The sequence below is a fragment of the Eubalaena glacialis genome, chromosome 2 (assembly GCF_028564815.1).
Source record: "Eubalaena glacialis isolate mEubGla1 chromosome 2, mEubGla1.1.hap2.+ XY, whole genome shotgun sequence".
NCBI lineage: Eukaryota > Metazoa > Chordata > Mammalia > Artiodactyla > Balaenidae > Eubalaena > Eubalaena glacialis.
Window position 1 is genome coordinate 71,531,227 of NC_083717.1, and position 12,936 is coordinate 71,544,162.

At 37.0% G+C, this 12,936-nt stretch overlaps 1 protein-coding gene across 3 annotated transcripts in view; it reads right to left on the reverse strand.

The window, feature by feature from the left end:
* TRIP4 (thyroid hormone receptor interactor 4) overlaps positions 1-12,936 on the reverse strand; it is a 69,264-nt gene that overhangs the window by 44,752 nt on the left and 11,576 nt on the right. For all 3 annotated transcript variants that reach the window (XM_061182029.1, XM_061182028.1, XM_061182030.1), the window contains exons 4-7: positions 10,917-11,129; positions 9,183-9,261; positions 6,395-6,524; positions 4,281-4,496 (exon numbers count right to left, since the gene is read on the reverse strand). In XM_061182029.1, the coding sequence (XP_061038012.1) occupies positions 4,281-4,496; positions 6,395-6,524; positions 9,183-9,261; positions 10,917-11,129 (638 nt within the window). The remainder of the gene's footprint in view (positions 1-4,280; positions 4,497-6,394; positions 6,525-9,182; positions 9,262-10,916; positions 11,130-12,936) is intronic.

Sequence of the window (12,936 nt, forward strand, 5' to 3'; positions counted from 1 at the left end):
CCAAAAAAAAAAAAAAAAAGTATAAGAACTTGAGGTAAGAGGCAAGTCTAAAATAGGATGGGGGCTTCCCTGGTGGCGCAGTGGTTGAGAGTCTGCCTGCCAATGCAGGGGACACGGGTTCAAGCCCTGGTCTGGGAAGATCCCACAAGCAACGGGGCAACTAGGCCCGTGAGCCACAATTACTGAGCCTGCGCGTCTGGAGCTTGTGCTCCGCAACAAGAGAGGCCGCGATAGTGAGAGGCCCATGCACCGCGATGAAGAGTGGCCCCCGCTTGCCGTAACTAGAGAAAGCCCTGGCACAGAAACGAAGACCCAACACAGCCATAAATAAATAAATAAATAAATAAATAAATAAATAAATGGATCATCCCGTTTAAAAAATAAATAAATAAATAAAATAAAATAAAATAAAATAGGATGGGGATGATGGAATCTAAAGGAAGGAAATAGATTTGAGACATAGTACACTGGTTAAGTATATCTAGAACTCTAGAATCTATGAAAGAAATAATATAAATAGCAAATCAATACATTTTTAGAATGCTCAGACTTACTGGCACACAAGCAAAGCAAAAAAAAGTGAATAAAAATTATGATAAAATACCATTTTTCATGTATCAGAATGGCAAATGTATTTTTCTAATTGTTCAGAAAGAGATGAAGAAACTAGCATCTTGGTACCTGGTGTCAAAAAGTCAAAAAATATGCACAATTTAAATTCTGAGATACTGTCCAATTTCACTTCTAAAAGGCTGTACCATTTTTTATTGAACATAAAAATGATTTTTCTTACTATAAAAGCAATCCATGTTTATTACAGAAAAACTAGAAAATGCAAATTAATAGAAAGAAAATGAAAAATTCCTAAACCCATCACCCAGAAATAATTTTATTTTTTCTTTATATCTGTGTAGCAAATATGTAATAGTTGAGAACAAATTAATTATTTTGAAGCTAGTGGTAGAATTTTTTAGGACTACTAGAGCTAATCAATGAATTTGGTAAAGTAGCAGGATACAAAATTAATGCACAGAAGTCTCTTGCATTCCTATACACTAATGATGAAAAATCTGAAAGTGAAATTAAGAAAACACTCCCGTTTACCACTGCAACAAAAAGAATAAAATATCTAGGAATAAACCTACCTAAGGAGACAAAAGACCTGTATGCAGAAAATTATAAGACACTGATGAAAGAAATTAAAGATGATACAAATAGATGGAGAGATATACCATGTTCTTGGATTGGAAGAATCAACATTGTGAAAATGACTCTACTACCCAAAGCAATCTACACATTCAATGCAATCCCTATCAAACTACCACTGGCATTTTTCACAGAACTAGAACAAAAAATTTCACAATTTGTATGGAAACACAAAAGACCCCGAATAGCCAAAGCAATCTTGAGAATGAAAAATGGAGCTGGAGGAATCAGGCTCCCTGACTTCAGACTATATTACAAAGCTACAGTAATCAAGACAGTTTGGTACTGGCACAAAAACAGAAACATAGATCAATGGAACAGGATAGAAAGCCCAGAGATAAACCCACACACATATGGTCACCTTATCTTTGATAAAGGAGGCAAGTATATACAGTGGAGAAAAGACAGCCTCTTCAATAAGTGGTGCTGGGAAAACTGGACAGGTACACGTAAAAGTATGAAATTAGAACACTCCCTAACACCATACACAAAAATAAACTCAAAATGGATTAAAGACCTAAATATAAGGCCAGACACTATCAAACTCTCAGAGGAAAACATAGGCAGAACACTCTATGACATAAATCACAGCAAGATCCTTTTTGACCCAACTCCTAGAGAAATGGAAATAAAAACACAAATAAACAAATGGGACCTAATGAAACTTAAAAGCTTTTGCACAGCAAAGGAAACCATAAACAAGACCAAAAGACAACCCTCAGAATGGGAGAAAATATTTGCAAATGAAGCAACTGACAAAGGATTAATCTCCAAGATTTACAAGCAGCTCAGGCAGCTCAATAACAAAAAAACAAACAACCCAATCCAAAAATGGGCAGAAGACCTAAATAGACATTTCTCCAAAGAAGATATACAGATGGCCAACAGACACATGAAAGAATGCTCAACATCATTAATCATTAGAGAAATGCAAATCAAAACTACAATGAGATATCATCTCACACCGGTCAGATTGGCCATCATCAAAAAATCTAGAAACAATAAATGCTGGAGAGGGTGTGGAGAAAAGGGAACACTCTTGCACTGTTGGTGGGAATGTAAATTGATACAGCCACTATGGAGAACAGTATGGAGGTTCCTTAAAAAACTAAAAATAGAACTACCATACGACCCAGCAATCCCACTACTGGGCATATACCCTGAGAAAACCATAATTCAAAAAGAGTCATGTACCAAAATGTTCATTGCAGCTCTATTTACAATAGCCAGGACATGGAAGCAACCTAAGTGTCCATCATCGGATGAATGGATAAAGAAGATGTGGCACATATATACGATGGAATATTACTCAGCCATAAAAAGAAACGAAATGGAGGTATTTGTAGTGAGGTGGATGGAGTTAGAGTCTGTCATACAGAGTGAAGTAAGTCACAAAGAGAAAAACAAATACAGTATGCTAACACATATATATGGAATCTAAGGAAAAAGAAAAAAAGGTCATGAAGAACCTAGTGGCAAGACGGGAATAAAGACACAGACCTACTAGAGAATGGACTTGGGGATATGGGGAGGGGGAAGGGTGAGATGTGACAGGGTGAGAGAGTGGCATGGACATATATACACTACTAAATGTAAAATAGATAGCTAGTGGGAAGCAGTCGCATAGCACAGGGAGATCAGCTTGGTGCTTTGTGACCACCTAGAGGGGTGGGATAGGGAGGGTGGGAGGGAGGGAGATGCAAGAGGGAAGAGATATGGGAACATATGTATATATATAACTGATTCACTTTGTTATAAAGCAGTAACTAACACACCATTGTAAGGCAATTATACTCCAATAAAGATGTTAAAAAAAAAAAAAGAATTTGTTTTAGGGAGAGAATAACCTCTGATTAGGAAAATTCTGTAATGGATTTGCCACAGATGAAAGAGAAAGACCGAGGACTGGGCCGTGCAGAAAGCATTACTGTGTTCACCAATATCCAGTTTTCTGTGTGTGTGTGTGTGTGTGTGTGTGTGTGAGTGTGTGTGAGAGAGAGAGAGACAGAGACAGAGACACAGAGAGATATGTATGCCATTTCCAAAACGTGGAGATCTCCACGTGCTTTCTTTTCAGTACTGTGCTAGAGCCAATATGTGTATCTTTTCTCAACTCTGTTCAGTGACTTCATGTTGGTAACTTGAAATTGGCCATGATGTAAATTTTTTTCAATAAACTTTATTTTTTAGAGCAGCTTTAGGTTACAGCAAATCTGAATGGAAGGTTCAGAGACTTCCCATTTACCTCCTGCCCTCACATATGCATAGCCTCCCCCATCATCAGCTATCCCTCACTAGAGAGGTACATTTGCTATAATTAATCAATCTACATTGACACATCATTTTCACCAAAATCCATAGTTTCCATTTGGATTCACTCTTGGTGCTGAGACTTGAACATTTTAATATTCCCTTCCTTAATAAGAGGGCATATCCATCATGCTGGCTCAGTAGTTGTGGCTTGCGGGCTCTAGAGCACAGGTTCAGTAGTTGTGGCGCATGGGCTTTGTTACTCCGCAGCATGTGGGATGTTCCAGAACCAGGGATCGAACCCGTGTCCCCTGCATTGGCAGACGGATTCTTAACCACTGCACCACCAGGGAAGTCCCTGCATTTAACTCTTTAGTCAAACTTATTCTCACAGTATGCTTTGAGGTAGAGATCTAATGTAGATTTGTTTCAAAGCTGATGGCCCATCATTTATTTAATCCTTCCCTTACTGTTTAGAAAAGTTTTACACAACTATAGACACACACCTGTACACACACAATGCAGATGCACAGGTCTCTTTCTGGATTCTATTACATTTCATTCATCTATTCCTGTGCCCAAACTGTACCTCACTGTTTTAAACACAGTTTTTTATAAAACTACAGTAGTTATCTAGTAGAACAAGTGGCCCTCACTGTTCAATTCCAAAATTTTCTTAGCTACTGTTCCATGTTTCTACTCCAAATGAATATGTTGCTCTAAAAATTAACAAAAATAACAGACTCATTAAAGGGGGGGGGCGCAAATCCTTTACAGTTAAACTGCCCCCTTCTTTCAGACCCTTTCTGGTGTTGCCCACTTACTTGCTGTGATACTCAGCTAGAGGATTTTCATCTTCCATGATCTTCCTGCCTGCAAAGTCAATGGTGATCTTCTTCGAGAGCCGAGAGGCATGTCGAAATTCTCTCAGCTCCTCCTCTCGCTTCTGTAGGGCTTCCCGTTCAATTCTGGACAACCACTGGTTAGAATCACTGGCAAAGTAATCTGACTCATCATCAATGACTTGGGTCCTTCGAATGCTAAGGAAAAAAAAAAGAACACATGGCAATTGGGTCACCTGTTGACAAACAGGGACTTGATTACTGGGAAGCTGTTTCAAGTAGCTCACTCTTCTGCTGTCCTGAAGGTGATTATCTCAAATATAGATGCTCAAGAACGTTCCAAAACTAGGTCAAACTCTGTCTGATTTCCAGCTTCTGCACATACCGTATTCCCACTGCAGGCTCAGCTCAGCTCTTAGAACGAATCTCACCCTCGGGGAGGAAAAGACACAGCACCATAATCTATTGTCCTCCTATTTTCCTACTAGTCCAGCCCTCACCTTCTTATAACTGGGCTTATGTCTGATTTTGCCACATCTGAGTTCATGTCTTGGCAGCTTACTCAATATCCTAGTCCTTCTACAATTGGGACCTAGACTATTCCTGCTAGGCCCAATTGCTGCTATTTCCCTTAGAAACTGGAGTTCCATCCTGGACTCTCAGTTCTATAAGCTTATTCTTAGGATATCTTTATTACTCTACTACTACTATATGTCAGTTTTCACCACCTCCCCCATCCCCACCCCAACCCTATCCCCAGTCCCTCATTTAACATATTTACAAGGGCCAAGTTCCAAGATATGACAATCAGGCCTATTTCTAAGATCATACCAACAAAGAAATTAAGAACTAGAAGGAATCTTGATGATCCAACTCTCTCCTTCTACAGATAATAAACCTGGGCCTCAAAGAAGTTAAGTGACTACTCCAAAATCATAAATCAGTCTCAACTGCATAATTAATAATCAGTATGATATATTCAGGCATAGGGAAATACTGAAATCAGATTCAGATTTCATTTTTTCAGGACTCAGCTGGAATTATAAAAGTTTTAAAGTAGACTGAGAGTGGTCCTATACACAAACCTACATAATGAAATTGGCGCCCTTAGAAACTCACCAGCATAAGGGCAACACCACCAATAGGGAGAGACCCTTTTCCAGTTTCTGTTTATCAAAAAATGTACTCTATTTCTAATGATAAGTTTCACTGAGTAAGGATAAAAGTGATATTTAAGGATGAAGAGCAAATATTAGTTACAAACCTTGTGATGGGCTTGCTTAACGAAGAGCTTTCAAAGTATATCTCATGTATTCACAGCAAATGATTTGAAAGTAGTAGGTGTGTCTAACCGAAGGATTATAATGCTAGGAATAGACATATTCACTTACCACAGTAAGAGATTCAGGGTCTTTCTAAGGATTCTCACATGGCCACTTGAGAAGTGAGCATATTAAGTCCTATTTAAACATTCTTTACCACTAATTGGTCTTCAATACATATTTTGTCCAAAAGAAGAAAAAATGAAAGAGAAAAAAATAAAAAATAGAACTAACAAATCCATAAATCTGTCTCCTAAAGAGAGGTGAGTGGGCTCAATGACAAAAGTGTAGGAGAGTAAAACTCAATTTAGGGACATTATTGAATCAGAAAACAAATTTAGTGTCAAAGGAAAAAGGGAGGGTAAATCATGTCTTCCCATGAGGTGGTGTTAACACTCTCCCAGAGACAGTTTCTTATGCAGTATCCAGAGGCCCCCCCAACAGTTGGCACATGGTAGGCACTCTAACATATGCTGACTGAATAAACGGATGGTTTCAAGTGAAACAAGTGGGGAACTGTGTCAACCCAAATCAACTTTCCATGGGGTACACTAGCATTTGCCAAGAATCAAAAAATATTGCAGGGTAGGATCCTCTCAGTGGGAGCCTATCTTATTAAGACATGGTTCAAAAACAAGCTGTAGACCTCCTCCACAGAGCATCTGGCTCTTCTTTTGTTGTAAACACTTTCATAGTCCACCCTAAGAAGGTATCAAGTGCCAAAATAATGGACTACTCTATTTCTTAGCATTTTTTATTCTAACCACATCATACCTAGTTCTGTCAAACTCTAACAGTTTGTCTTTATGCTTGATAGCCTTCTCCAGACCAGATTTAAATCGCAATTCTTGATGAGGAAGAAGGTCCTTGGTAGAGATGTCCACTTTTGCAGAATTCTCTGTCCCTGAAATTCAATAAGGAAATCAAATGGTGTCAGTGAATCATACCAGTTAGTTGTATCGCTGTGCAGCAAAGAACAAAATATCAGTAGATCTGGCTGTGCCCCTAATGACTGACAGCATTCATTTCAATGGAAAACAAACAGGTACACAGGCCAGGCTTTACTTGTCAGGCATCAAGCAGCGCTTGACACATAATACATTCTCAATAAATGTTAAGGATCCACTTCTTCCCTTATGGAAATGTGGATCACTAAGGGTAACAAACTGTTTAACAACACAATATAAAAATGCCTTATAAGAAAAACTTTATTGAGTAGGGCTAAATATCACCTTTAAACATACTTTTATATATCAAAGCTAAAAACTAAATAATAAAAGGAAAAAAGAGAAGAAATTGCAGAGAGTGACAGAAATGAATAACGAGAACTTATCAGATGCTAAGGCACTTCATACGTAGTATATTACTTAATTCTCACAATAACCCTGTAAGACAGCTTATATTATCTTTGTTTTACAGATAAAGAAACTGAAATTCAGAGACATTAGTAAATTTACTGAGTTCATTAAGTCAGAAATTAAAAGGTAGAAACAAAATTTAAAGTTAGGTCTGTCTGGACTTCCCTGGTGGTGCAGTGGTTAAGAATCCGCCTGCCAATGCAGGGGACACTGGTTCGAGCCCTGGTCCGGGAAGATCCCACATGCTGCAGAGCAACTAAGTCCGTGCGCCACAACTACTGAGCCTGCGCTCTAGAGCCCACGAGCCACAACTACTGAGCCCATGTGCCACAACTACTGAAGCGCACACGCCTGGAGCCCATGCTCCACAATAAGAGAAGCCACCGCAATGAGAAGCCCGCGCACTGCAACGAAGAGTAGCCCCCACTCGTCGCAACTAGAGAAAGCCCGCGTGCAGCAACAAAGACCCAACGCAGCCGAAAATAAATAAATAAATAAATTTTAAAATAAAATAAAATAAAGTTAGGTCTGTCTAACTCTAAAGCCCACATTCACTCCTCGGCCCAAGTGTTATCTTCCTTTGTGACAACATACCATAAATCTATATATCCCAGAAAAGATAGCCATAAATTATGATACAACCAAGATATAAAATGTGTTAGGAAAACAACTAAGCTATAATGAAGGCTAATCTTTCTCTTTACCTAAAACACTAGTCCTATTTAAAGTCCTAAAAAAAAAAAAAAAAGTCCTGTCAAATCTTTCTTTCAAACTTAAAAAAAAAGATTGATTCTTGTGTTCTGAATATAAGAAAAACACTGAGAACTACCTTTTCTCATAACAACGACCCTAGTAAAATCCAAATGGAAAAAAATATGGAGACATGTTCTACCTCATTAATAATAATAATAATAAATTACGACTATAAAAATAAAATAACACGAAATGTCAAAACCCAATAGTGACAGGTTTTGGGGTAAAATACTAATATTGTTGTAGACTAGTACAATATTTTGGTAAAGTAATATGGCAAATACATCTTAAGTGTCAAAAATGATAATATTCTTTGACTCAGTAATCCCATTCCTAGGAATTTATCCCAAGGAAACAAATCAAAGATATAATATTAACAAAGTTGACCACTTGCGGTATTATTTATAATTCGGAAAGAGTCAAAATATCCAGTAATGAGGAAATAGATAATCAATTATAATAAATAAATTTAATGACTATTTTTAAGCACTAAAAATTACAAATATGAAGAATATATGGCAACATAAACAATAATTATAAAACCTTAGTTAAAAAAGGAAAAACAAAATTCTATATACACTATGATTACTACTTCATAATACCAACCAATCTATCTATATTTAAAAAACAACTATGAATTAAAGCAGGAACAAAATATTTGCACAAATGGAAAGTAATGAGTATATTGTTTTCCCTTTAAAAATGTCCTTAACTATTTTTGTCATGCCTTTTTCAACTATAAAAAACTTTGAAGAGTTGCAAAAAAAGTAAGAGTTCCTGTATACCTTTCATTCATCTTCCCTTAATGTTAGTATCTTATCTCACATAACCATAGTACAATTATCAAAAGTAAGAAATTAACATTAGTACAATACCATTAACTAAATTACAGACTTTATTTGGATTTCAACTTTTTTTCCACTAATACTGTTTTTCTGTTTAGGGATCCGATTCAAGATCCTACAAGGCAATTAGTTGTAGTGTCTCCTTAGTCTCCTCCAAACCGTGACGATTCTTCAGTCTTTCCTTGTCTTTCACGATCTAGCACATCTCCAATTCTTAAACTTTCATCCAGTAATTTTAGCATCTATTGGTGGATCTTGCCTGTAGCAATTACTATCAATACTACTGTGGTGTTGACATGGTGATTTTCTGTTACCATAATTCCTTCACTTTATTAATTGGAATTCTATAAGAGCAGCCCCTTCTCTCCCATTTATTAATTTATTCAGTTGCTTCATGACATTAATTTTATTCTTTGGGTTATAATCCAATAGTATTATTATTAGTTTTTTTGCTCATTGTTAGGTGGTTTTAATAAGAACTTAAAAAAAAATAAACGAGTAAATAAACTGCATCTTACATAACAGGATACAAGTAAGAGAAACAATCACAGATACAACAAAATGTATCCATCACTACAGTGACCCAATTAGAAGACTGCTGCCTACCTGACATGAGCTTCTTCAGCAGTTTCTGGCTCTTGTTTGAGTCACGCTGTAAAATATCCTGTTCTTCACGAGTACATACCTATAAAGTAATAAGAGTAAGACACATGATCCAATAGTTAAATGATAGTGTTTGCTTGATATACTTAAAAAGTAACCTCAAATTACACGTTAGATACGGCAATAAAATAGACTGTCAGTGTTTTTTAATCCAGACAAATATACCAAAAAAAAAAGTATACCCAAATGAGTTTTGCCCTAGTCTCTTTCCATTTCTCCCTTCTTTTATGAACCATACAAAAAACTGATCTCACTACAAGTGTCCCTGAATGACAGTTAAAAAAAAAAATCTAACCTACTTTCAAAAGATAAAGATTTGCCACCACTGAGAATATTGAAAAAATATACAAGACTTTTTTTTTATAGCCTTCCAGTTCTAATCGTGAAATCCAAGTCTTACAAGAGAATTGCTAAACAAGTGTCTTATTTATTTATTTATTTATTTATTTTTGGCTATGCCATGCGGCATGCGGGATCTTAGCTCCCCGACCAGGGATTGAACCCATGCCCCCTGCAATGGAAGCAGGGAGTCTTAACCACTGGACAGCCAGGGAAGTCCCGCAAGTGTCTTATTAAAAAGAGCCGGAAAAAGAAGCAGTGAAAACTAGTCTAGCTTTTATATGTATTTTGCTTCTTTGCCTTCAAACATTACCTGCTTATAAAGTAATAAACACATTAAGCAAAGAAAAAGTTCTGTTTATTATAAAATCACTAGAAGTGTAAGAAGGGAGGTTACTTAAAAGCAGAAGGGGTTACTTAAAAACAATTTCATATTAAGTTTATGAAACTGCAAGACCTCAAGGCCAATCTGCTTTACATTACTCTGTTTCTTGAACCGAAGGATCCAAGGGACCTAACAGAAAACACTGTACTTGTTAGCAGTTGCCTGAGTGGCACACAGCAGCTGTAGGGTGTTTCTCTAGAGAAAAGCCCCACATGGGAAGACATTTACTGCTGTTCTATGAACATTTTTGATGTTAGATACTACATTTTTCAGGTCATCCATTGTCTATCAGCTTATTATCTGAGTATATTAAAAAATTAAAGGCCCCACCAGAGAAGGGAAAACAAAGCAACACAAAATGTATACCTTCACCAATACCAAATGCCATTGCTTCTGCCAGTCAGCTCAACTGGCAGAATAAGCCTTCCAGACAACTCACTAGGGTGTTTGTAAAAGAGTCATTACAACTACACTTTTGAGGTCACTTACTCAGATAATGAGGAGCTATAAAAAGGAGGTGTTCTGGAAAAAGAAGCTATAGACTTGAGGATTACATCACAGTGGCTCTGTAACCCTAGGAATATGAGCCACATCTGAAGACTGACAAAAATTTTTGACATTTCAGGCCCTGAAGTTTTCTTGAACTGAACTTAATCTGACACAAGACTTGGATCCCTCAACAAGGTATGTTCTCAAAACGCTTCTCACAAATAGGCTTCAGTTCTAGGATATCAACTTGGGTTTCTGACTAAAGTTCCTGCTACAAGAATTTACTGGTGGCACAACAATGTAAATCAACTATACTTCAATAAAAAAAATAAAATTAAAAAAAAAAAAGAATTTACTGGACACCTTAGGGAAGAAATTTACTAAGAAAAAGAGAAATTACTAGGGGTGTGAATGTCCCTATGTATAAAACTGAAGAGTAGTAAAATAGGAAAGAAACAATTTACCAGAGTACCACAGAACAAGCAGGGGCCAGAACCCTCTTGCTCACAGACGATACGCCCACAGATCAGACAGTTATTGATCAGCTTGTGCTTCTGGCCCAGGCAATCACAAGTGTGGCGACCAGGGATCAGGACTGCAAGCTTGTCCTGTCCCTCTTTTGTATATAAACTGACAAACTTCGTCTTCTTCTTCAAGGAGCTGCTGTTCTCTTGTGCCTAATCATACAAAGATATCAGAAATAACATCAAATAATTAATGACAATGAAAACAGTCAAGAGAGAAAAACCTCAGTTCTGTTCAATAATAACTTATACCCTACCCAGCAACCATGAAAGAAGGAAATAGGAGAAAAACAAATGAGTCATAATCAAGGGTCTAAGGAAAGATTATGCCCTAGAAAAACTAGCTAATATACTCTGCTTTTTCTGCTAGTAGCTGTCAGCCCTGTATTATAGCTGGTGGAAGGTAAATGTAGCAATAAAAGCTGTTTATGTGACATGTTTAGGTATAGCTAAATTGGAGATCATAGAAAACAAAAATGCCTCTAAAAGCAGATGATATTCACAGATCTGGAAATAAGAACAATCAGTAAAGTAAGAAAAATCTATAAAATATTGACTCAGTAAGAAAAAGACAGATAACACAGTGGAAAAATGGGCAAAGGACCTAAACAGGAACTTCATAAAAGAAGATCTCCAAACAGCCAACAGACACATGAAAAGGTGCTCAACTTCATCAGTCATCAAGATAATACAAAATAAAACCACAGTGTAATATCACTGCATACCAACCAGAATAGCTAAATTGAAAAGACAGAAAATACAGCTGAGCATATGTATATCCTGTGACCCAGCAATTCACCTCTTGGACATATACTCAACAGAAATGAGTAAATATATTCAACAAAAGACATATACAAGAACATTCATTGCAGCATTAGAATTGGAAAACTACCCAAATGTTCAACAGTAGATTGAATATTCACTTAATAAAATCCTATATAGCAATGAGATAAACCACGTGACACAAAAGAGTATATACTATTTAACTCCATTTATATACAAAGTTCATAAGCAGGCAAAACTAATCTATGATGTTCAAAGTCAAAATGGTGTGTTCCCTTGGGAGGGTTATCATTGTGGGGCACATGGGAGTTTTTTAGAGGAATGGTAATGTTTTATTTCTGTCTATACAGGTATGGTCCGTTTGTGAAAATTCATTTATTCACTTCTGTATGTATGTTATAAAACTTTAAAAAGAGAACTATATCAGCCTCTGTCTTAGTCCATTCTGGCTGCTGTAACAAAATATCACAGACTAGGTAGCTTATAAACAACAGAAACTTATTTCTTATAGCTCTGGAGGCTGAAGGTCCAGGTTCAGGGTGCAAGCATGGTTGGGCAAGGGCCCTCTTCCAGGTCACAGAAATTACTTCTTTTAGGTCACTGTGTTGTACGTGGCAAAAGGGGCTAGGGACTGTGAGGTCTCTTTTATAAGAGCACCAACCCCATTCATGAGGACTCCACCCCCATCACATAAGAACCTCCCAAAGGCCCCACTTCCTAATTCACACTGGGCATTAGCATTTTAAGGTATGAATTCTGAGTGGTACACAAACATTCAGACCACAGCAGCTTTTGACACTTAAGGTGCATAGATGCCTCTCCTCTGGTGTAGTCCTACTTTCCCTTTAAATTGAGAGTTTCTCAATCATTTCCAGAGACTGAAGTTTCAAAGAAAAATCTCAGGAGTCCTAGTGGATAGGAGAGTTATAACAATGAAGGTAACAATTCTTTGGTTACTATAGAGAGAGGTAACACGCCCTAATGTCCAAAGCCAAAACTTGAGATATACAGACAGTATCAAATAAGTCAATGGAGGTAAATGTTAAAATCTAAGACAAGTGTTAAGGATGTTATCTAATTCTAGCAGGTTGCCATTTTTCAAACTGGTCAATTATACCTTTGCTCTCAGGGATGTTTGTGAGGGGAAGACTAAAATCTCTAAGCAGAAACTTCTATT